Consider the following 25,105-nt stretch of genomic DNA (forward strand, 5'->3'; position numbering starts at 1 on the left):
TAGACTATTTTAGATCTCAATTATGTAATTCTTAGACAGGAACATCACCCAAAATGGAAGAGTTTTAAAATATTAGTATGAGGATATGTGCAGCCTATACTACAAAGGAAAAAAAATGACAGAGCTGTGAAATAATTTTTTTCCAAAAAGGGACTTAGTAAAGACGAAACCTGAACCTTTTCCGTCTTATCTTCAGTAACTTACTCAAAGTAGTTGTTATTATAAAAGCTACATTCATTATTATGAAACTTTAACAATGTTCAAACAGATTGAATTATTCCACAATCATAAGAAAAAAGGCAGTGGTGACAAACTTTAATAAAACACATGGAACTGTAACAATTCCAATATAATGTTATCTTAGTAATGATACAGTCAAGTAAAAGGCATTGATTTACTGAACCTTATATGCTGAAGGCTATCAAAATTGCAGGAACTGTGTTATACACTCTTGAGTCTCTACAGTTGATATATACTTTATTTTATAACGTTGACTAAGGAAAGATCTTTAAACTTTACTTACCTGACATATTTTCCCTTTTCCTTCGTTGCAACAGCACTGCCCTTTCTTTATCTAAATTCCTGAAATCAAAAAATAAATTTTATTCCATTCTTCATACTTATGCATCAATACAAGCATTAAATACAAAATTAATACAGGTATTGAAACAGACCTTTTCATAGTTACCATTTTCCATTGACTATTACAGAATAAACAGTAGACTAACTGAATGATTAGATACCTAGAAAAAACATCAGTTGTGCACTGTCCAATTCCATTTTAATGCAAAGCACGTACAAGTATCAAAATCACTTGAAAACATAATGAAACTTGATAGCTCAGAAGAAAGACTGACAGTTCATGGATTACAGATAAACAGGCTTTAAACCACTTTCCTGCAGATTCTTGAAAACAATCGTCACAATACTCAACAAATATTCTATGACCATAAGGTCCAAACTATTTCTCAGAAATAAAAGAATCATTTATTGGTAATTAAAGTGTTCTGAACATGCATGTCTCTTATTCACTGTTTCATTAGCAATCTTCAATGTAAGTAACAGGTAGCATTTTATACTCTACATCACAGGACAACTATGATGACAGTCAGATACAATCTACCTACCACACAGTCGGAACAAAACACCTTCCTTGTCACATCATATGACTTCGAGTAGGGGGAGGATGGGGGGACTATACAAATACTTATTCCAGAGCAAGAAGTCGCCTCAGTGAGCACTGCAGCATATTGCAATGAGGCCATAAAACTAAAAGACACTGAGAAATACTGGTGGGACAGCTGTCCTGAAAACACTGCTGCTAAGGGTTCTCAACGTGTGACAGCCATGAAACAAAATATGGAATGGATTGTCTATGTATCAGTCAGCCTGATATGGGATATAGGAATCACTGCTCTTTCAATAAGCATTTCAAGGCTTTATCCCTGCCGCCTAGTGAGGTAAAACAATGACTACTGTGAACAAGGGAACGGAGACTGGTAAGATCATCTGCATCAGACATGTAGCTCCTTTAACTAGAATTGTCAGGATTATGCTACATGGTCTGTGTTTTGTCTGTTGGTTGTTCCAGTACCTCCTCTTCTCTACTCATTCTAGTTATTTAGAGTTCAAAATCAACCAAACTACTCACCTTGGTTGACAACGTTCACACAGATATATGTCAGGAATATGCTGCCTGTCAATCCCCATGCAGTCAATGTGCTGCCAGACACTAAAAAAAAAAAAAACACCACATTTTTATTTTAAGTACAATTTTTCTAATTGTTTGCATAATATACACACATACACACAGAGACAGAGAGCGAGCCATTCTTTTTTTCATCACAATCTTTACTCAGATTGAATACTGCCTAAAACTAGATCTCAATCACTGTCTTCACCACCACTCTGCTAGCTGATTTTCTATTCCACTGATCACTGTAATTCCAATCTTGTGGCTGTCTCCAGGTGTCTCTCTGCTTCTTTAGACTCATTTTCCCTCTTGGAAATTTTTCTCTAACACTGGAAATAAAAAATGGTAAATTATCACAATAGAGAACAAGATAAAGACAAATACCCTCAGCAACAAGACTTATGCTTTATGTAGTAACAGGAGATTTGTTTTTAAACAAAAGGATTCCACTTCCTTTTATAAGTATACATATAAAAATATTATTTTTATTTTTCTATATAAATATATATACACAGATATATGTTTTTATTTACTTATATATTTTAATAGAACATGTATGTTTTTATACACACACCAGACATGACTGGTAACACTGTTGTGCAGCACAGGAAGAGCTTCAACTGCTTCCGACAGTCAGGGATGGGAGGCTGCTTGCTAGACTGAAGGCTAACCTAGGACAGTAGTTTATGCTCATCCCCACATTGCTAGAAGGAACTGGGACACAGAAATCATTGTTATCCTCCCACTTGTGAATTTATCACAACTCTCTCCAACTCCTCACAGAGAATATCTTCTTCAAAAGAAGCACTCTATTGAACTGGTGGCAGCCTACAGCTCCACTGCTGAAAGAACATCTAAATAAGTTTCAAAATAAGGGAAAATTTTATCAGAATGAAGGACCATCAAAAATGAATAACAGGCTTGTTACATAAGTGGACAGAAGAACGGAGCTCAAATTAATGTTTTAATTAGCCACAACAATCATTTTAGAAATAAACAATGACCTGATAAATTCAGCAGTGTTCTTTAAACATACTGAATGTAAAAATACAGGCTAATACTGAGTAAGTCCAGAAACATAAGATTTGTTTTCCCCTGTTAAATACATCCGCTCTAAAAATTTCTAAGCTCATTTTTCAAAGTCCAAGTATTTAATAGCACCTACTTATTTTACTACAATCAAGTAGCGGCTGAACACAGACAACCAAACATTTAACTTCAGCTTCTCCAGTAAGAATCTAGGTTAGTCTTCTCATAGTTACTAAAATTATTAAAACTGTCCTTTGAAGATTAAGAGTTCTTATCAGAAAGATCATGCACAGAGAAACTAATATTTGAGAATTTTTTTTCAGATTATTTTGCATCCTGCAAGTTACTTGATTTACATATACATAATTTACCGAGATGCTTTATTACTCAATACATGCAGACTAAGAACCAAACCATACTAACAAGTAACTTGGACAAAATACCAAAGAGATATCCTTTTTAAAGAGTGGAAAAAGATATACCCTCATGAAGCAACAATGAACAAGTAATGCCATGAACAAATTAATATGAGTAGTCAAGACAGACTGGAATAAAGCATAAAATACTCACTGGTCTTAACCAACTACCTTGCCTGTTAGAAAGCCATACAACCTTCAAACAACGTTTTGATGGAAGGAAATTTCCTATCACTCAACACAATTAAAACACCATTTAGTTACACTTATTTTCAGTGCAGCTTGAAGTTTTAAGTAATTTTTACCTTTCAAAATAATTTAATATTCATTACCTGCATTTGTCACAACAGATCATATATCCATCATCATGTGTAAAGCCACAAATGCATCTGGTAATATCAGTTCCATAGCTTCCATCCTCTGACGTACTGATGGTAGTAGCACTGGAGGTTTCATCAAAGTTGGGAGTGGTAAATATGCCTACTTCATTCTTGCTTATAAGCACTGATGGAGGAGGAGAAGCTGGAGGCGTTGGAGGAGGCCGAGCACCATAGTTATGGTCCTAGATTTTTGTGGAAAGGTAAGTTATAGCTCTTAAATGTTCATACGCTGATGGTTATTTAAGACAAAGTATGAGAATTCACTTTGTAAAGAACTTAAGAGAATTCTTAATTTTCAGCAGTAGTTTAAGATTTTGTCATTGCTCATTCTTGGTTTTTATCTTTTAAACTGTGTTCTACATTTAAATGCACTATGTTCTATATTCTGCTTCTAATCAACCATCTTCAGTCAAGTTACCCAACAAGAGATAAAAATGTAAGCATGAATCATAGTTGTTTCAGTTAAGAACACCAGATTTTACATAATCTATTTTACACAGAATACTCAGCATGAAACTTACTGCATAGGGCAAACCAATGTAACTGTGTGAATGCGAACTGCTGGTATACAATTGGTGCGGATAACTGTTCGATTTTTCAACTACCACAGGGCTAGCTTCTACAGATTCTGGTCTGCAAGGCAAAAGACAGAAGAATGATAAATACAATTAATATGTAGTTTTTAATATTACAGGTACTTGTTGCACAACTTCTAATTAACTGCCTGCTGATCGTGTTTAAAGAAGCATACAAAGGGGGGAGGGGGACAGACTCAACCGCCTCCCCCCCAAATAGCCCACTCACCCCAAAAAAAGGGAAAAAAAAAGAAAAAAGGGAAAGCCACTCCTCTTTAATTTAAAATGAGGGTTCCAGAGTGGCAGAGAACTTATGCCTCTGCAGTTACAAATTTTTTCTCAGAAAAAAAGTGCATGCTGAATCATGTGACATAATCTGCAAAACTGCGACAGGAAAGTGTGTTACACACTTTGTCAGGGAGTCAACAGTCTGTGTGCTCAAGTCTACAGAGTTGTAACAGGAGCTGCAGAAAGGACATCAGCTTAATCATGACAGAAGCAGTAATCCAGAGAGCTGCAAACCGATAGAGCCCTGCATGGCCACCAATGCCGTTCGATTCTCCAACGACACCTAGTGGCAGCATTGGTGCACCGCCTGCAATCGCCCAGACCAACCTGTACCCAAGGCGGCAGAGTACTATTTCTACAAACAGAAATCGTAAGTAGGGCAAATCTATCTAAAAAAAGCAACGTATCGATTTATATTTAAATAGAAATAAAAATTTGCGAGAGAAGGTTCTGTAGTGAAAGGCAGTCCCTTCTTTAGCATACAAACTACAGTTCATATGCACTAAACCACAACATGAAAGATGAGAAAGGCAACAGAATAATGAAATAAGATCTTTGAGCGTAAGAAATTACACCTTCATTACCTTTCCTGAGCAGTCACGTTAATGTGTGCATGCAAGCATATATATACTCTCATGACTGAGACGCTTTTATTCAGTAACTTGTAGGTTTTTCATTGCACTATGATTCAGTCACACTAGGACAAACTTCAAATGAACACAGAGTTACCTAATTGGTTTGGGGGGTTTTCTGTTTGTTTGGTTGGCTGGTTTTTTTTACATTGAAAGGCAGGACAAAATATCAGTATCTAAAACTGAAGTGGCTTTTGACTTGCATCACAAATCAAGCCTGGTTCACTTTCATAGTTTTAGTTTTATTATGCTTGAAATCTATTTCCCATCACAAATATCTTAATTCCTTGAACTGATTTTTTTAAAATAAAGTTGGTATTTCTGAACCTTTAAGTTTAAATAGATATCAGTGTTTTTTCTTAGACATTAAGATATGAAATAGAGGCTTTTCTGTTATGCCATGAAGCGATACTAGTTTGATTTAAAAGGACACCAGCAACTTCTGCTTGTTAGTAACATTTTTTCTAAGAATATAATTATTCTTTAGCTTTCTGAAAACAACATACAGTATTTTCACATCTCCTTGAAAGTGTCCTACTAACATTTTTGATGGCCCATTTTTTTCCTTAGTTTTTCCCCATGTGAGGTTGCCACACGATAAAGTTGTTTAAAAAGAAACACTAGTTAAAAAAACTAGTGGGTGAAGACTTTCCAGAGTCCAAAGAAAAAATGTCTTTTAAAAAACATTAATGTCTCTAACAGTCACCAGTTGCATTTAGAGAGCATGTGAGTGCACAAATCATGTGACACACTAAGATTAGAAATACAAGTTCTGACTAGCATGAGACAAAAACCAACTCTGATGACGCTTGTCCTGCGTTACCTCATAAACCCCCCAAAATACTCATTACTCTCTTACTTCTCAACTTGAAAATAATTTCATTCAGAGTTTACTGGAATTACGTTCTAGAGGCAGCTCAGAATTTGCCAGGTTCAAACCCATGATTAAAAAACCAGACCAAAGTTGGAAAAGCTGTGCCTTTCAACACATTTGCCTTTACCTCTTCACTGACATAATGCATTTGTGCAGTAATCATACAACATTAATGTCATCCAGTTAATCCTTCTCACAATATACCCAATCAAAATGGCAATAAATGAGGCGTTGATTATCCATCCATCCACCATGGCTAAGACAGAAATTAACTTATCTCTCTCCAATTCAAGAGGGTCCTGACCACTCTATTGCTTCTAATGCTATTCTTCAACATCTATTGAATGGGAAAAGCAGTAGCACCATTACTCGTACCACTATGCATTCAACGCTCAACCTAGGTCTTGTCTGCTTCAGTATATGGAAAATACTCAGTTTCCGTATCAGGAAGGCTCACTGATACAGGACAGGGAGGGGAATTCAGGTACAACCCATCCTGCAGCAACACCACAATTAATTTAGGAGAGTTTCCTTCATTAAAAAATAAGTATTATCATGACCTAAATGCCAGCTACTTCAATGTGGGAGCATTCAATGAGAGATACCAGAATGGAAATGTCCTAAAAAGAGAGGTAATGCCTATTTCATCAACTGACTACAAAAATTAAAAAGGTATTCTAAATCTCTCGCAAAATACAAAACAAGACAATACACCCTACTCCCTAAATTCATTTCTACCTACTCTAACAGTTATAAAGAGAACCAAGTTTAATATTTAGAGGCGTAACAGCTGTGAAAAGCAGTAGGATTAAGCTGCCAAAACCAAAATACAGCAAATGCCTTTATCCACAAATATTTTAATACTCATAAAACAGATTCAGATTACAGAGCTAAAAAGGAAAAAAGTTCAACTTTACTTTAGCAAGGAAAGCCAGAAAAAGGGTGGGAGAAAATCAGGTGAGACACAAAGGCAATTATATCTTTGTATTAAAATTTTTTTTGACGTAAATACAAAATTAGAGCAGAATCAGCTTTCAGCAAAGCTTTTTTTAAATGCTTATGCACAGGAGCCACAGATACTACTTTAAATTTTAATAGAGCCTCACCAGAACTTTGAATGTAACAGTTACTGTTCTATTTATCCACTCTAACGCTAGATTGGCGTGGGGAACAGTGTGGAGAAGGCTCAAGAAAAAAGGGAGAAGGTGGTGGAACATTCACCGAAGCTAGAAGTTAATCACCATAGGTTTGCTTTACAGTCAACAGGAAAGTGATACTCATCCCATAAGTAGTACAAAATGAGTATCATTTCTCCACAGAACTACAGACAACTTTTTAACTTCGGCAGACAGCTCTGCCAACGCTTCAATATGCCCTTCCCCAAATTCTTTGTTACCCCTCCTCTGCCCACTATGTGCATAACCCTGTGCTGAAACAGAAAACACACTCTCTATACTGTCATTTATCAAAAGGTCAAGGCCGCCTTCTCAAATGAGCATCTCAGAACTGGGGAATTTTGTGAAGGAACACCTCTTGGCAAAATATTTAATTGTATGGCCAATTAAAGCATGAGATACCACTTAACTTAAAAATCAATTTAAGAAAAAAATTTTTTGCTCAAGTAGCAAGGCACTAACTATGGTATTACAGGCAAACACACCTCCACTTGCACCACCGACATTCTTATGGGCATCCTAAAAAGCAAGTTTTCAGGAAGAAAAAGTGTAAGCATTCAGATGTGAAAGAACACTACGAGGTTTTCCTTGCTTGTATTTTTGAATATAAGCCAGTTCTGTAACAGACTGAGGTACTATGCTTGTCAGTCTTCTGAGCATACCACATTTCTAGCTTCACCTCAAAGTCTAATTAAGGGAGATATTTATAATTTTCATCAAAACTGAAATATTTGTAATACAATACAGTATATTTGAAGTTAGACCAAAATCCTAATATTATGCCCTAAACCAGACAAATATTACCACGATAAACTGATCATGATGTTTTGCTAAAGTGTCATGTGTATTTGTTAAGTGTTGTGGTTAGCAATTCAAAACTGTGCAAAATATTCACAAGGAACAAAATAAAAAGCACCACAGAGAGCCTCCCCCATGCTCTTGGGCTGCAATAATTTAAGACACTCCTGTAACTTGAAAACAGAAACACAGCATTTTCGCAAACGAGTAAAAAAAAAAGCAAAGATAGGCATATTTAAAACAAAAACTCAAATTTTCATTCTGCAAGTGAAACAACTAAATATTCTGGGTCATTTCTGACTGTTTCTATTTAAAAGCACAATGCAAACTGAAGATATTCTCCATGTTGCCAGCAGATGGCATTGATGAGAAATAAGTAACACATGAGATCAGTTTACAAAAACTGAGTCCCTACAAGTTTATAGTTAATCTCTATCAAGGAAATCAACTATCAACCATTCTAAGCAGTACTGAGTTGTTCTTTAAAGTTTTGTCTCACCCACCCCATTCCTTTTAAATACTGTTTTGTTTCTGCCCACATAGTAAGGGGGGGGGGAGGGGGGAAGAGGGAGTGGCTTTTGATTAACACCCAAAATACAATCAGCCCTTAGAATCTGGGGCCATCAACCACTTCTATAAAAATATAAGTATTCAAATGGAAAAGAAAATCTCACTAAAAAATTTCTAAGGCAGGTGGGTATCCAAGCTTTAGGCTATAAAAACTTAACCAACAGTACTTCCTGAAAACATTTGTCAAAACTCAAAATGAAACCTCTTGCTTCCAAGGACATTTCAGCAGCATCAATCTGCCATATGCCAGTTTAACAGGTCTAATTTTCAAGGACTTCAGGTTTGTTTTCCCTTTGCACCAGCCCCCTGAGCGGTATCTGGCTGAAGGTCAGCTCAGATAAAGGAATGTAATATATTTTGTATGAAAAACAGGGTTTTTTTATGTTAAGACACTTCATCTAACCAAACACATCTGATGGGCTTCACTACCTAGAGAACAAAGAACTGAGCACTACTTCTCTACCACAGTTCTGCTACTTAAGCACCTCATAGCAGGCCCTACATGTATAGGCTGGCCCGACACTGTCTGTAAGAACTGGCAAGCTTCTCATCACCCTAAAAATACTTTAAAAAAAAAAAAAAAATCCCTGTTTCAACAACAGTAATGGGAGGGTAGGTTTTCATTCATTTAAGACTACAAGTGTTCATGATCTTTTCTCCTGAATATTCAGCTCAATGCCAACGATCCATATACTGTGGTTGATAGGTTCATTATACAGGCCTTCTCTCTAAAAAAACATATACAGATATTAAAACCAGTAGAGCAGTACCATCAATGGTATTTCCCAATGTGTAGCTTATATCATGCCCTAAACTAGACTAACACTCTTAAGTCAGGTAGCCCATTCTGAACCTTCCAAAATGGCTGGCTCTGCTTACTACTACACAGTCTTTAACAGTAAGAAGTCATGCATATTCATCTTTAGTAAGCCATTTACAAATAAAGGCAAAATATGTATGCGTTCTGACTACTATGGCACTACGAACATCAATCCACCACTAGAGAGCTCACTTAGGTGCAAGTACCATAAGAGACAGACTATATTCACCCAATTTTTCCGACATTCAAGTTATTCTCCACATAACCATTTGCTACTGTTATTAAAATATTGTGTGAAACTACATAATCACATAAACTATCCACCTTTTTAATGGGCTTATCCCTTAATTTGAAGCACAAGGAAAAAATCTCTCAGCCCTAATAGATGGCACTAAGCTAGGAGTTTTTTCCTGGGCTCCTTCTCCTGCATCATCAGGTTTGCCATTCCCCCATTCTTGTGTTTGTCCATGCTTCAGCAAACGATGAAGCAATATCAGACCTGTCAGCCACAATGAAGAATTTCCAACTCCTCCCTCTTGGGAAAGCCCCAGAACTCGCTCAAAGACTATCTATGATCGCTGTCAATACAATCTATATCCAACATGCTACTCTCTGGAAGAAAACATAAAAACCCCACGTAAATCACACAGACAGTGACAGAAAACGTTTACAACTGTATAAGCTGGTAGGTTAGGGACACACCTTTGTATCACACTTCTTTAGACGGTGACATGGCTTTTAAATCAGTGTAAGCCAAATCATGCAACTACACATCTTTCAGGCTAAGTATGGCAGAGATGACACGAGTCAATCTAATCGTTAACAGCCACTTAACATCTGAGGAAAAGCAGTTTCTAACTGGGTCGCCATGCCACAGTTATCAAGCAAATAACACACTGTGAACTCTATCTTGTTTATACTGACAACTATATTTATTTATTTTAATTTCAGCATGGCATGCTGTGTCTGCAAGGAACGTCAGCAACCTCGGGAATCATGACCTTCTCTAAACATAAAAGAAAACCACAGGAAAAGATAATGAAGACAGCTGTGAATGGGTCACTCAAGTTAAAAAATTTTCTGCACCAAGCAAACTAGTGCTCATGATAGGAGAGATCAACAAAACAACTTTGAAAGTTTAATGTAACAAAAAGCTTCAAATTGCAAATTTAGTTTTCTTCAGATAAATGGCGTAAAGTTAGAATAGCCTCATAAATAACTGAAAGCACAGGAGAGAAACATCCCCTTAAAAAGCTGGTCATGAGTTCTGCTCCCAGTGTATAACATTTCTTTCAAAGTTTGGATGAAAAGCCATTTGCTTCTTAAATGGAGTGATATTACTTAACACACGCTCTCAAGCAAAGGCTATATGTAAACTATTTAAATTCATGTTAGTTATTCAATGCACCTGTTAAACGAAGGACCACTTTATGAAGTTTATTTTTGACTTATGAAAGACTTCAAACATGTACATAAAGTAAGTCTCCTCCATTGTTTTAGTATCGAAAACAAACAAATATATTTTTATGGTAACCAAAGACAGAGGAATTCTTCAACATTACTACAGAAAGGCTCAGAGGAAAGCAAAGAGGAAAGCGCAAGTGCTTAAAAAAAACCTAAACCAAAACCCAATTTAATATAAATGATGAATTTAACATTTTTTGTTAAATCTAAGAAATGAACTGAATGTATATGCAAAGAAGTATACAAAATACAAGAAATGTACAAAATGTGGCTTACGTAAACTGATCTTTAACACCTCCTTTACTGTCTTTTGACATACATCTCTTCGTGAAAAACTCACCTGTCATATATTCTACCAATGTAAAAGCAACAGAGAGAACAGGGGGAAAAAAATCCAGATACTATTCTGAATACACAGAGCTCAGTGGGATGATGTACCTATGTGCACCAGTAATAGTTGTAACACCACCTTGGTCTTTTACCCCGCAAAGAACCAAGTTGTCCAAAATGCTATTTCTCTTCTCATAGCCAAGTTGATATTACACCCGTGGAAAGACGTTTGTTTGACAGGAAAAATCTGTAGTCGAAGATCAACTATACCTAAACTCCAGCTTATTGATACTCTACAGATTTAGATGCCACTAGAGGAAAAGAAACAAAACCACCACCACCACACCACCAACCCCAAAAACCCACCAAAAAAACCAAACCAAAGCCTTTCCCCAAAACAAAAACCCCTGAACACCGTGCCCCACCCCCCCAAAAACCACACAAAACCCAGGAATTCAGTATGCTTCTTTCATGCAAATAAGAGTTTCCTGAATTCAGGATTTCATTGACTCTTTGTAAGACTTTATACACAGTTATCCACAGCTACTAATTGAAATGAATGACTAACAAGTGAATTTCTACTTGCTTTTCAATATAAAATAACTTCGTGAAGACATGGTATTACACAATTAAGCTAGGCCTTCAGCTTTCAAAAATAAAGGTATCCATGTCTAATTACTACCGCTTTCTTGCAATTTACCATGCCAAATGAATTTACCTTTCTAACAAGGGAAATCAAAAATATTTTTTTACATGTAGTTAAAAGGAAACTGAGATGGTAAAATATTTTAAGTATGGAAAGCAAATCACACAGCATCTGTATTTCTCAGTCTGATAAGCAAGAAAAACCCAGCATCTGTAGAACAGTTTAGCATCTCTCCTTTGCCCTCCCTGATTAAGAATAAAGTGACAGTTATTAATTTAAGTAATTAAAGATTTAATAAAACTAAGGAGACTCCCAAGTCCTCTCCAACTGTATTCAAAAATACTCACTAGGTAAAAAATAAAAATAATAAAAAGGTAAGAAAACTTACAAATGATGTTCACATACTTACTCTGAGCCTGCAGCCATTTCCAAATAAGAAGTATCTGCTGTGTCAACCCCCAATGGGATCACTATGCTCATGACGTTCGTTTCTGATAAATTCGATTACTACGGAGTCCTATGCATTGGTATCCAAAACACTGGGGCATGCCAGCCACAGTGCTCATTGCAAACATCTAAGTGCATCCACAAACCCTGTTAAAAAAAACAAACCAAAAAGCAGAAGATTCAGTCAGTTCATTTTTAAAGCCAGGCAATTTTACATCATGTATTAAGAAAAACACAACACACCAACACGCTTTTATCTGTCACAATGACTTCATTAGTTTTACTTTACACAAGCAAAAGGAAAAGAAAACATTCAATCTTCTCTAAGAGTTCTCAACTTCACTTTTTTAAGACTGTGATGATCTTATGTCCTGAACTTAAAAATATTACAAACTGACAAAAATATTATTTAAATTGGTGATTTAAAAAAAAAAATAAAAATCATTCATCATGTTCAGTGAGGTGACAAAGATTTATAGCAGACTTACTGAATGTCAAGTATGTTTGCTTACTGCTCTATATCGTCAGAGCCCAGCTGGTGCAATTTTTAAGAGAAGCCTAATTACAGAGTTTTTCAAGTATTTCTTAGAGAGTATTGTTCACTTTTGTTTTGCACTTTAAAAAAAACACTACATTTCAGTGTCCATGATACAAACTAAGGCTGTCAAAAGAAACAATACCATAACTTCCATTCTGTATTTTTTTAAACCAAAATCATTCTAATGATTCACGATAATGATATGAAACAATTTCCATCTCCTTTTAAGGGATCACCATCAGAAGACATTATATCTATTGGGTGCCACTTTTAGAAGATTTTGTGGTGTTTTGGGGTTTGTTTTAGCAGTAAACTAAAACCACTCAGTAGTAGTTTTTAATTGTAGAGGAAAGCTACAGCCTGCCTGACTTGCACAAGTCATTATAACAATCCCACCTGTGTGCCAGTTATTACTAGTCTCCCACTCCTCCTTCCAAGTAGGGAAGAACACCCAACCAAGTATAGAGAGAAAATGTACATAGCACCTCAGCTGTCTCCACTCACAGATTAAGGAACTAATGCATTTTTATAGCCTAATATAGACAAGGTTTTCCACAAGTGAACTGAAGCAAAGTAATTGAAGCAAAATACCCCCATCTTCAATACCTGCATAATGAATAATTGCAAACTCCTTCCAAAATGTCAAAACTGCAAGAACACAGACCACTTTGCAATGAAGCATGTGCAGCGCCCAATACATACATTCCTCCCATCCGACAAAGCATAGTCTCTTAGCTGAAGTCTACAAAAGCCCAACAGTTTTGAAATCAACATATTTTAACACACTCATCCTTTCCAAGAAAATACTAACAAGCCTCTGGTGAAAAATGGAGTACTTATTAAAAGGAATTCAGAAAAGCACTGTGGACTTAAATCTGAATTTTCTTCTTTTATTGGTAAAGTTGGAATCTTCAGGATAAGCGGCACCTACAGGGCATCTCTAAGGTATGAGCTGGCACCAAGTCGTCATCTAACTTCTTAAATTTTATCTTACTGCTGAAGTCTGGCAATTAGCATCAAATGTCTTGGCAAGTGCCTAAACCTTCTACAGTTCATTCCCGCTCTAGACAGTAGAAGTGTTTTGGTCCCGTTGCATAGGTCACTGAATACAATGAACTGGAAAACAATCTGGACAACGAGCCACTGGGTTACCTGCTTTCCTCATTTAAACACTGATCATTTTCTTACCAAATACCACAAATGTCAAAGTGTATCACTAGCTATGCATAAAATTAAGGAAACAACATACTATTTTCAAGAATAAGCATCAAGAAAAACCTGATAAACCAAAAGCAGGTATAGAATATTTTTAGTAGCAGGCATAAAAGAAACCCCAAGCCCCTCCTACAGTTTAAATGAGCACTTGTTCTGTATTCATAGGGTAGAACCTTGAATGGCCTCATCTACAACTTACAGGAAACATCAGCTTACCACTTAGTTCTCCTCTTCTGAAAAAGTAAGAAATTTATCTTAATTCCTATCCAATAATGGAAAGGAAACCATCAACTTTTTTAGTCCAGGTACATCAGCTAACCAGGTTAAGGGTTGTTGCACTACCAACTGCAGTTTCATCTATGCTAACAAATATTAGCATAGTAGAGATTTGATTTCATGCTTGTAATTATGTTATTCTAAAAAAAGTTTTAGTGTGTTTCAAAGTAGGTGTGAAAAGACATATTGGACACCACCACCTGGGATCAAGATCCTCACTTAGACATTTCTCACACTTAAAATTACTTTGGTTGGTGGTGTGGTTTTTCTTAATTTAATTTTCTTTAAACACTTCCAACCAGGTTGAGTAACAACTGGAAATTAACATAGGCAAAAATACCCTGGAGACTGGTGGAACTGAAGAACATGCCTTAAGACAGTGGCCTCATGGGCTATGACACCTGCAGACTTACATAAAACAATTGAGGTTACTCAATCAACATATATTCAAGTGGTCTTTACTGTCAACACAGGAAGAAGAGATACAGTTACCAAATCCGAGAATCAAGTGAAATTTGTGGCTTTTTTTTTTTCCAAAGTAACACAGAAAGGTAAGAGAGAGCTATGTATATGTTTTTAGAGCTATGTATAAATAGAAAATGAATTGCTAATGCATGGCCTAATTAATGCTATCATCTATAGCCAAGTGAATACATCACCCCTCTTGTAAGAAAAAAAAAGGGGGGGGGGGGGCGGGGAGGACATGGGGGAGATGAGAACAGAGCCAAGATAAACTTCTTACCCTACTGCAAGCTATTGAAATACATCTTTAAGCCTTAGTCAGAATACACTCAAAAATTCCAAGAGACTAATCTACACTGAATAAAATCAGAGACTTGAGGAACTCAAATTTATTTTGCCAAACAGCACTAAACAGCAGTTGTTTCATCTAAAAGGAAGGAAATCATTGTAACACTACCTTACTATTTTTTACTACCTTAAGATTTCAGATCTTCAATGCACACACAAATACTTGTAGGCTTGCAATACCTACACAGACAACTTAATTCAAACATAGCTCATTATTTACAAGTAGCCATCCTCAAAAAATTCCAGGGCGGTGGCATGTGGTGGTGGGGGCAATGACAGGAACCACCCAGGATAAATTTATTACACAATGTCCACTTATTAACAGAACTGTGACCTTATAGGCCATCCACTGATGACCACCACAGTGATGCTGGATTTGGGAGGAAGGAAAATTTATTTTTTGTCATGTCAGAACCAGAAGTATTGTCATGACACACTAAAATATTCCCAGTATTTTTACTGGATTATACTACAAAAATTGGAAAGTTCACAACAGAAAATAATGTAACCACGGGGAAACTTTCTTCCTTACCCATCTTAAAAGTGATTGCTTATCCTTGAACCTAGATATTTTAGATGACTCATAAAATACTATCTGCTATCGTAATATGCTACTTTCCAATTTCTGCAAGTATCCATCTATTTCAAGTCATTTTCCTTTCAGAACTCTGACAATCTGTCACCCACAGCCTTCTAAGAAACTTGTTTCATGGGTGCATTTCATTTAAGCAATTGGCCAGGAGAAGTGGAAAGGCAGGTGCTAAAGAAGAAGTCTTCCTACAATCCAAGCAGATTATACACAATTTACTGTTTTAAGAAAGTCTTCCTTCAAGCAGTACACAAATTTTAAAGTTAGAAAGACCACAGTGGTCTGTCCAGTTAATTTCAGACTCATATAGTTAAAAGGCAACATATAAAAACTGCTGGTCCAAAGTTCAATGATCAGCTCTTCATTTGGCAAAGTAGCTCACCTACCATACCTTAATCTCAACTGTAGAGGACCTCCAATTTTGTTGGGGCCCACTCTATTCTTTTAGTAATAATATACTGTAAACTTTGAAAGAATTTTGGCAATTTCTTATATTCGCCAGTTTTTCTTCGTTACCACCCTATCAGCACAGCTTTATTATATGAAAACATATTCCTTATTTGAGGAAATTCTGCTTTTATTTAATTGCAGTTTAAAAGTTTATCTGGTTCTAATAATACAATTTTCATCTTAAAAAACAAAAAACTTCTTGTTCAATCTGGTTAAATCATTTATCTTGCACAAGATCAATCTCCTGCAAGAAACTTATCAGACTTTACCATTCAATCACACTGGTTTACATTTTTATGCCAGTTCTTTTTCTTTCACAAGAATACACAGGTGCTTTTTGATTTAACGGCCATATCAAGTCTAAAATATTTGAAGCCTCACCATACTTCTCATGACCCACTTTGCTTATGATACCAGAACCATTTCTTTTTTAATTAATTGTGCTCTAACAACAGAATTATTAGAGTACAATACATTCCAAATTATTCATCTGTGTGGCTTTAAACAAAGACCATCATTTATGCATTAAACAACAGAAAATAAGTTACACATTACCCCTGAGGTATTCCACTTACACAACATTATTCTGTGGTCTAACAAAGACCATATGTTTCCTTTCTGCCACGTCCTTCTAAGATCAATTGTGTGACAGCAGAAGAAAAAACTTAACTTTTTCACTAGTACATGGAGGAAGAAAAAACCAAACACACAAATATGGATGGCTCAACTCCTGAATCAGAAGGTAAATGGATAATCTCCTGAAATTACATCAGTATTTTTGAACCTAATTCTTCAGGGTCCAAACATTCAAAATCAAATCCACGATCATATGTTGGCAGAAAGGAACTCCAAGTCTATTTTATCAGCATGTCTCTTTTCCCTCCTTGCACTTGCTTCTTGTAGGACCATCAAAAGCTATATAAACAGTTTCAGGAAACAAGCAGATGATAAATCACCTAGATAGAAAGTACACTTGAAAAATAAGAATCTGAAGTCTAGCCAAACTGTCCAGATGACTCTAACAAGGTTTCATAATCCTAGCTATCAATCATCCCCTCTAAGTGTCAAGAGCTGAGACAAATTCTTCCATGGCCATTTTCCATGTAAGTTTTTTTGTGTCTTTGCTTTGGATTTTTCCCCCCCCTAAGAAGGTAGGAAAAGACATTGTTTTTTAAAAACACTTAAGTACTTTTACTTCCATTTTTGTGCATACAGTCAGAAACTGAGTTCCCAGTACTTACATTCAAACAGAAAGTAACAATATAAATCTGATCAGAGAACCCCAAGTTACCTTTATTTTATTAATAATGAAGAACATTTTTCAAACTAGAAGAAACCAAACAGTACTGGCTGTACTGGGAAAGGTACAACTCATATAGTTATATGCTACATCAGTAGCTCACCTCTGCAAGACGATTAACCTTTTTTTTAAGAAGGGAGAGGGAAGAGGAAATAGGACCAAGAAGCCTGCTAGAACCTATGCTGTATGTGAAAGAATACTAAAGCTCTCATCTCGGTGCACAGATGCAAAACTTTTCATAAAAATTAAAGATGAGAGGTGACAGAAACACCAGAAACAACTTTTTGCTGTAACGATAAAAAAATTCTACAGGAAAATTAATATATCAAGATAGTATCATATACTTATTACAATAAGGTAGGCTTTTTTGTTTCGTTTGGGTGTTTTTTTTAAATCCACATTCACCCCTAATGCTACAAAAACTAAGAAGGGGAGAAAAAAATGAAATCTGTTTTTACTATTCTTCTTAGTACATATGACAGCTTTTTACACAGAAATGTCATTGTTCCTTGTCTTTCCTTCCCCATAAATCAGTTTCCAGATTCTGCTGTCATACCATAGATAGTAAAGTCAAAAAGCATTTAGAAGTTAGGGAAAGAATCCACTATAAAAGTCAGGAATAGAATACAAAACAAGGTACAATACAACTTTTGTTTTCTAATTTATAAAGGGACATTAGTGAAATAATGAATTATGCTTATGACTAAATTATTTCTTAGCTCAAATCTAAGAATTTTCCACATGCATAAAACACTAATTTTATAAGCTGATCGCTAAATCAGTTTGTTTCTCACATCACTAAGCATTACAAAAATATTCAGTCTTTTTGTTCCTGTTTTTATGACTTCAATATACACATATTCTCCATTATTTTTTTCTAGCAATTGCCTCTACCAGTCACCACCTGTTGCAAATCACAAAATGGAAAAAAAAAAAGTAGTTACATAGTTTAGATGTTTCAAGACGTGGAGATTTCATCACAGAATGCCTCTGCAGAGAGAATTACCAGGGCCTCCCTAAACGCAGAGCAGAAGTTTAAGGGCGAAAAATCTAATTATAATTCGATCAGCCTATAATTAGTCTATTTCATGAGAGGAAACAGTGCTGGTTAAGACAAATCATTATTTAGATTTTATACTGGTGCATGCAACTTTACCTCAAAGTCCTTAACTAGTGTCACTGCAGAAAGGTTAATATACTAACCAAATTACCATCTCTATACTGTATCTGCTCTGCATCTTCACAAGGTCTATATTATATAAAATATACTAACTAGAAGGAAAGATTAAACAAAACCTTCTAACCTATCTCCATAGGCCAACGATCTTTCCTTAAAAGCAAAATGATTTAACTTTAAATACATGTTACAAAATAAGTTAAAAGTGATAATTTAACCATATTTAGTAAATCGATTAACTGAAAGGTCTGAGAATAATTATCACCCCTGAAAAGTTATCACGTATTATCACATCTGAAAAGTTTCAGCCAGTGCTCCCCAACTTATGGAGAAATGGGCAGTTCACCCCATGTTTAAGTAGAGCTTATTTCCCCTGCGTACAAGTATGGAAGAGGCTCTCTTTTGCTTAACTAAGACTACTGGTAAATCCACTACCTCACACCCTTTAACCACAGGCAAAAAATTAGTAACAATTTCTTGGAGTAATGTATTTAAGTATCAGAATATACACAGTATACATAAAGATTTGTTTTTTAAGGGATGTGTACAAATCTAAGGGAATTAACTTGAAGCTTACTGGAACAAACAGATGAAATTGCTGAAACAAACTGATCTGCACAGTCAATTTTCCACTCGTGCATGGACCAAGGAAGTAGTAGTGTAGAGAAGAGTTACCAGATTTAGAGGTAAAAATGATTCAGACACAAAATACACAAACTAGTTGCATGATAGTCTTGAGTCAAGCAAGACCTTTCAGCTCAACCAGCACAAGATGCTAATCTGGTTGTAACTTCAAGTCAATTTGAACGTAAAAGCAATCCATCTGTACTCGTACTGCACTAACCCAAACCAGAACTCCAACTTCCATTCGCTCCCAGTAGAAAATCCATGCTACTCTGGGTCCAGGCTGGCTCCAGAACCACACAGAATCACTCTGAAACTAAACTCAACCAACTGGTGGAGTTTCCCATCTTATCAGGGTCTTTCAGGCAAGATGCAAAGGCTTCCAAGATCATACTACTGCTTTCAGACCTCGTCTGACTCCTACTGATTTTGATGTTAGTTATTTATACGAGTCATCTCCGGTAATAGAGATAGATGACCAAAAGGTAGCACGCTTTTTGATTTTCTTACCACACCAGGAAAAATAGTCTACATGGTGTGTTGGTGCCTTCCTTCCCCTTAAAAATGCTTTCTTTACAAGGGCGGTGGATAGAAATATATTTGAAGTCCTGGTACGCAATGTAGCACACAGGAACATAGTTAAGTACCTTATAACTGAGTGACACCACATCAAGCCTACTACATACGCCAGAAAAAGGGAAACAGAATTTATAGGACAAACACTTAAAAACATCTTCTATGCATAATTTACCTTTTATTGAGCATGCAATTTAAAAATCTTCCTCTTCCCTCCCCCCGATTACATCATCTGTGTATACACGTTTTGCAATCATTAGCAAAAGCAATTCTTGTCATGCCTTCCTGCAGATTTACAGGCCAACAATTTTAACCTGTGCTCGTGGGAACCACCCTTCCCACAAAGAAATCCACAAGAACGGACCTAAGAAAAGTTGATACACCTATGCCCTAGCATAATCTATACAGGAGAAATTTCTAAGTAAAAATGCTCCTATAAATACAGTGTCACAGTCCACAAATCCAGCGTGAAAACTACTGTCCTGAACTGTCAGAGCCAATAAACTGAGCTTTGCTACCTGGCTTCCCTGCCTACAATCTTTTCTTTTTTTTTTTTTTTTCCTTCACTTTTTTAGTTTTGTTTTTTTTTAATTAGGGGAGAGGGTTTACAGGGAGAGAAGAAAACTTTAAGAAGATTTTACTAACAAAAATTTAAAGTTTTGTTAAACTTCTGCTTTCTATTACTGCTCCAAGCACTTGTGTCTTCACTATACGATAGTCATTTGGAAAAGCAGTGATAGAAATTGACATTTTAATGGTATACTCTAGATATCCTTCAAATAGTGAACTACTTTGTGTGCATGCATGTGTATATATACACAGATGTACATATATACATAGATGTACATATCTACACCCAAAGCAATCTGGAAAAAAATATATGCAGTATGTATATACATAGCATAAATACATATATCAAAGTAATCTGAATATTTATTTATTGCTGGCTGTTTCTAAGGAGATAACACATCTTTAATCAGACCTAGAAGCAGAATACATGAATAAATGACTAATCTCACCCACAAAGAAGTTCTTTCTCCATTTCCCCCGCCATGCTCCACCATGGTAAAGATTTTGCTAAGAGATTAAAAGGGATATCCAACTTTCAAATGTTACACCACTGCAGTTGCGGTATGATGTATGCAGGCTTAGTAACAACTATGACTCCAAATTCAGACCTTTGCTACTGTTTGCTGCTCTCTATGGTAACCTAACAGGTAAATTACCAGTCTACTTCAAATTTGTGCCGAGACAAAAAAGGGTAGTAGGTAAAAGACAGACAGAGTAGGCACACTCAAATACAATTAGGACCCATTAATGACCAACTCCCGCAAATCCCATAGAAGAAACTATTTGTTCTAAAATAAATCTGGTTTCCTATGTATTTGTACTTTGTGCCCAAACATTCCCACTGACCTAATGTTCTCTATATCTCTCTCATAGCAGTATCTTCCTCATTACAATGTTAACTGGTCCTCGGCTCACTCAAAGGCCCCTCAATAATCTCTTATGCCATCCACACTGACGTACATGTTGTTAGTAGTCAGGTCTACCTCACCTCCTCCTCACATGTCCTGTCAGTCAACCAAAAGAAAAAAAATAAAAATGAAAGGAGTTGCTATGGCTGGTTTGCAGTTACACACATGACAGATAATGGCTAAAATCATTATGCTGCCTCTCACTGTTTCTTCCAGGACACCGCTCATAGCTGCCCCTTTGCATCCCTTTTTGGATTTTCATTAAGCTTCAGGGATCTCAAGGGTATGAAATTCCTAACTCTATCAAATTTTGTTTTTTTTTTAAAGTTATCAGTTGTACTGACAGAGACCTAGTGATCATTAGACAAACTTATTTAAGAAACACAGCTATTACAGAGAAACTACTACGGAGTAAGGCTCCTCCTACTATTTTGCTTTTAATTCAGTGCCAATATAGACTAAGAACAAGCACAGTGAAGACTTCATTAGCGTAGTTATGAACATCCTGATACAATACATACAGGATTTTACACTGAACAAAAACCTCAGTCGTGTTTGGAATGACAGCAAAACTTCATGAATTAAGTCTTCAGTTTGGGATCTAGAACCAAGAAGGAAAAAAAACCCTCCTCCGTAGTATTCAATATTCATGCATAAGAAAACCCTTGAGTTTCCATCATGTAAGTATCAATTTTTCAGTATGCAGGTCATTACATGCATTACACCAGCTCTAGTCAGTGGAAAGCAAGCTGCCCTTTCAAGTATAAACATAGAATCAGTCTGTCAGCAAAGTTTCTGCTATACAGAAGAGCTAGTTTCCACTGGCTGTAAGCTATCTTCCCTTTACTATCTGGTCCAAGAGCGCTCTTTCTTGAGTATTCCTGCAGAAGTGATGGAAAGCGCTCTCTCTTCCTCAAATATTTATGCCAGTCCATTAAAATATGGAAGACTTTCCCTTACCTCTTCTCTCTCTTCACTCCTCCTTTTCTTCTCTCAGTGGAAGTTAGACAAAATATGGGACTAGGAAGAGAAAAAGAACGAGTGGTAGAAGGGAAATAAAGGTAAATGCAGTTACACAAAGAGCAAGAACTAGTTTATTGAACAGAAATGTATCAAAGTAGTAGCGAGCAGAGGTATACAGAGAAATACCATGCTTACAGATTTTATTTTTATATTTACAGAAAACAATCCCCAAAATTGAAAATTAACAGCCAATCACTTGATGCCTCTAAGTTTACTGAACACCTGCCATACTTCTCAAAATAAACCACACACAAAAAGGTCTATCCATTCAAAAAGTAGCAATTATTTGAGCTGGAGTCAAGGAGTTGTAAAATACAAGACAAGTACAGCACAGGAAGAAGAGTAAGAGAAAAAATTACTTTTTGATAGCAATATTGCTTATTGCTTGCAGAAGTATATACTAGCTTCCCAACATTAGTGTCTTATACTATTATCACTGTGAGATGTAAAATTCCCTTAAATAGAAATTCAAAGGTTAAGAAAACAAATAAAGTAATTTCGCAGTAAAAAGATCTTGGCTTTAAGTCGGTCTTTGTATCAGCTCTTTCACTGCAAACATTTTTCTCCATCTACCATAAAGTGGTAAATAACCGCTGATTAAACTTACACAAAATGTGTATGTGCCTTACCAGTCAGTCTCCAAGAAAACATTTACACCTGTTCCTTTAAGTTATTATTCTTGACAAACATTTCAAAATATGAAGTGTTTTTGCAAGTACACACATTCCACATTCTGTAAGAATACTCTGCAAGTCATGTCTGCAACTGTGGGGGCTGAGTATATTTATTTTTTATTAAATGTAACAGTATACTTCATGGTGATACAGTCACTGGAAGATCTAAAATCTAAGGCCCAACAGTCCTCCCAAAAAGAAGCCTTTTTTTTTTTTTCCCAGAGAGGGCAGAAAACATGTGGCTACAAATACATATTGGTATTGCTTTCAACAATCTAAATATTTTGCTGACTTCATGACATCACGTAAATTTTTTCTATGCTGCTTAATAAGCCTTGGGAGCCTAGTGTAATTATTAGATACCTGATACATAAGCAGTAAATTCTTTTGACTTACTTGAAGTCTGCCATTTCAGCTAAGCAAAGTTTTATTTTTATATGTTTTCACTTAGGCAGGTTCCAAAAACTAGCCCCTCTGTCTTATCAGTGGCATTTGACTGATATGAATCAGTGCTTCAACAATGCTTCTACTCATACTTGTGGAAGCAGTTTGTAGACATTCACCTAGTTGCTGAAGTTACACCTGGGAATCTAAACACAAGCAAGTCAAAAAGCTGTGCTCTTTCAAACAGAAACTTTAATTCTTTCTAGCAGTTAGGAGAACTCTTATGTAATTTTAACTATAGTTCAACCTGGACTATATTTCTTGGTAACAACTTGTCAATATTTCAATTCTTTTTATTAAGGTTTTGTGAGGAAAAGGGCAAGAGAGGGTGAGGGAACAAAGGGAGGGGACCATATCACATTCAAGGACAGCCAAAAAAATACAAACGTATAAGGTCAAAAGATCTTTCCTACAAAAAACATTTACTTTTCAATCACCATTATCTTGCAAAACTATATTGACTAATTTGTGTTGATAAATTTAGATTCCATGTATTTTTAACTTTATTTCTTTGTGTGTTCAAAGGAGATATCAGTATGCGTTTTTAATTGTAGTAACAAAGATATGAAATACGTCATCTTAGAATAAACATAACAAAGACATTCTGCCCAGCAGTGGAAGCACAAAACACAGCTTTAAAGTTCCAATACCACTGCCACAGAGAAGGGAAAAAAAAGGATGCAGAGTTTGTCTTTAATTTCTTCCAGAAGACGCGATTGCAAAGTAAGAGACAGCAGAGAATGAACATTATACAAAACCACTACAGTCATTCATAAAAATCCTGCAAAATGTTATTAAAGAATAAGATTCCCATCAAGTCTTTCTACCCTAAGCAAAAAAAGAGCAATTAGCCTTGTTACTTGGTAAAGTAGAAGAATCTTGTGGTTAAATCAGTAAAAAAACTATTGTGCTTTTTATCAGTTTTACATAGAATTATTCGTGTTTCTTTCACAGTCATAGAATGATAGGTTTAGAAACCAAACAAGACATGTAATCTCTGTATACCTTCCCAAAAAGTTATAAATAAGTTGCTGTAATTCTCAAGTCTTCACCTTCAGCTTAAGTAGAACCTACTAAAAACATTCCTCATTGGAGAAGTTTCCTTAAACCAACAGTTAAGACAGGATTAACTGTCTAGACTTGGAATATCATCTGTCTTGTGATATGGTTTTAAACACAGCCCCATTATAACCATACTAATTAGGAGTTAACTCCTTTTGTCTACTCAAGGCAAGTTTAGAACCTCACCCACTGTTAAAGAAAAAAGTATCTTTAGACCCAGTAGACCCAGTCAAGTTAAAAGAGTTAAAGAGTAATGAACACCGAACCAATTTAAATATTCAGAGCTCCTCAGGGTAAGAGATCCAAACCTGCCATCCTGTATACATTTTAAGTTCTCACTTTGTAAAGGTAGGATATTAATTTCATCACTTCTGTGACTGATGAAATAACCAACAATGGACAATAGATTATAGGTCCTCCTTCTTAAACTGTAATATAAAGTACAATAATGTCATTAGAATGTAGTCTTATCATCTTGTCTTTGAACTTGATGGTAATATATTTTTGAGATAGAGATATGAAAGTGAATGATTACCTAGACTACGATGGCATATAAAACAATACAAAAAACACAACTACAAATGAGAATAAAATAAAATTTAAAAAAGCTTCTCTAAACCTGAACCTGCATTATGATACTTTAATATCTACACCTAATGAAAATGTTAACCTAAAACTAGGATTAATACTATTTTGACATTCCCATACTTAGCCTGATTTGCGAAACTGCTG

General features: G+C 35.8%; 1 protein-coding gene across 6 annotated transcripts in view; it reads right to left on the reverse strand.

The window, feature by feature from the left end:
• Positions 1–25,105, reverse strand: part of KMT2E (lysine methyltransferase 2E (inactive)) — a 62,258-nt gene that overhangs the window by 32,157 nt on the left and 4,996 nt on the right. For 5 of the 6 annotated variants that reach the window (XR_010069558.1, XR_010069559.1, XM_063323472.1 and 2 more), the window contains exons 2-7: positions 22,131–22,190; positions 12,100–12,284; positions 4,040–4,151; positions 3,471–3,700; positions 1,652–1,732; positions 524–582 (exon numbers count right to left, since the gene is read on the reverse strand). Coding sequence is in view for 4 of the 6 variants with exons in the window: in XM_063323472.1 (XP_063179542.1) it covers positions 524–582; positions 1,652–1,732; positions 3,471–3,700; positions 4,040–4,151; positions 12,100–12,170 (553 nt within the window). In the remaining 2 variants the exon portion in view is untranslated. The remainder of the gene's footprint in view (positions 1–523; positions 583–1,651; positions 1,733–3,470; positions 3,701–4,039; positions 4,152–12,099; positions 12,285–22,130; positions 22,191–25,105) is intronic. The other variant, XM_063323470.1, reaches the window with a different exon arrangement.

This window comes from Chroicocephalus ridibundus, chromosome 1 (genome assembly GCF_963924245.1).
Source record: "Chroicocephalus ridibundus chromosome 1, bChrRid1.1, whole genome shotgun sequence".
In the NCBI taxonomy this organism is placed as follows: domain Eukaryota; kingdom Metazoa; phylum Chordata; class Aves; order Charadriiformes; family Laridae; genus Chroicocephalus; species Chroicocephalus ridibundus.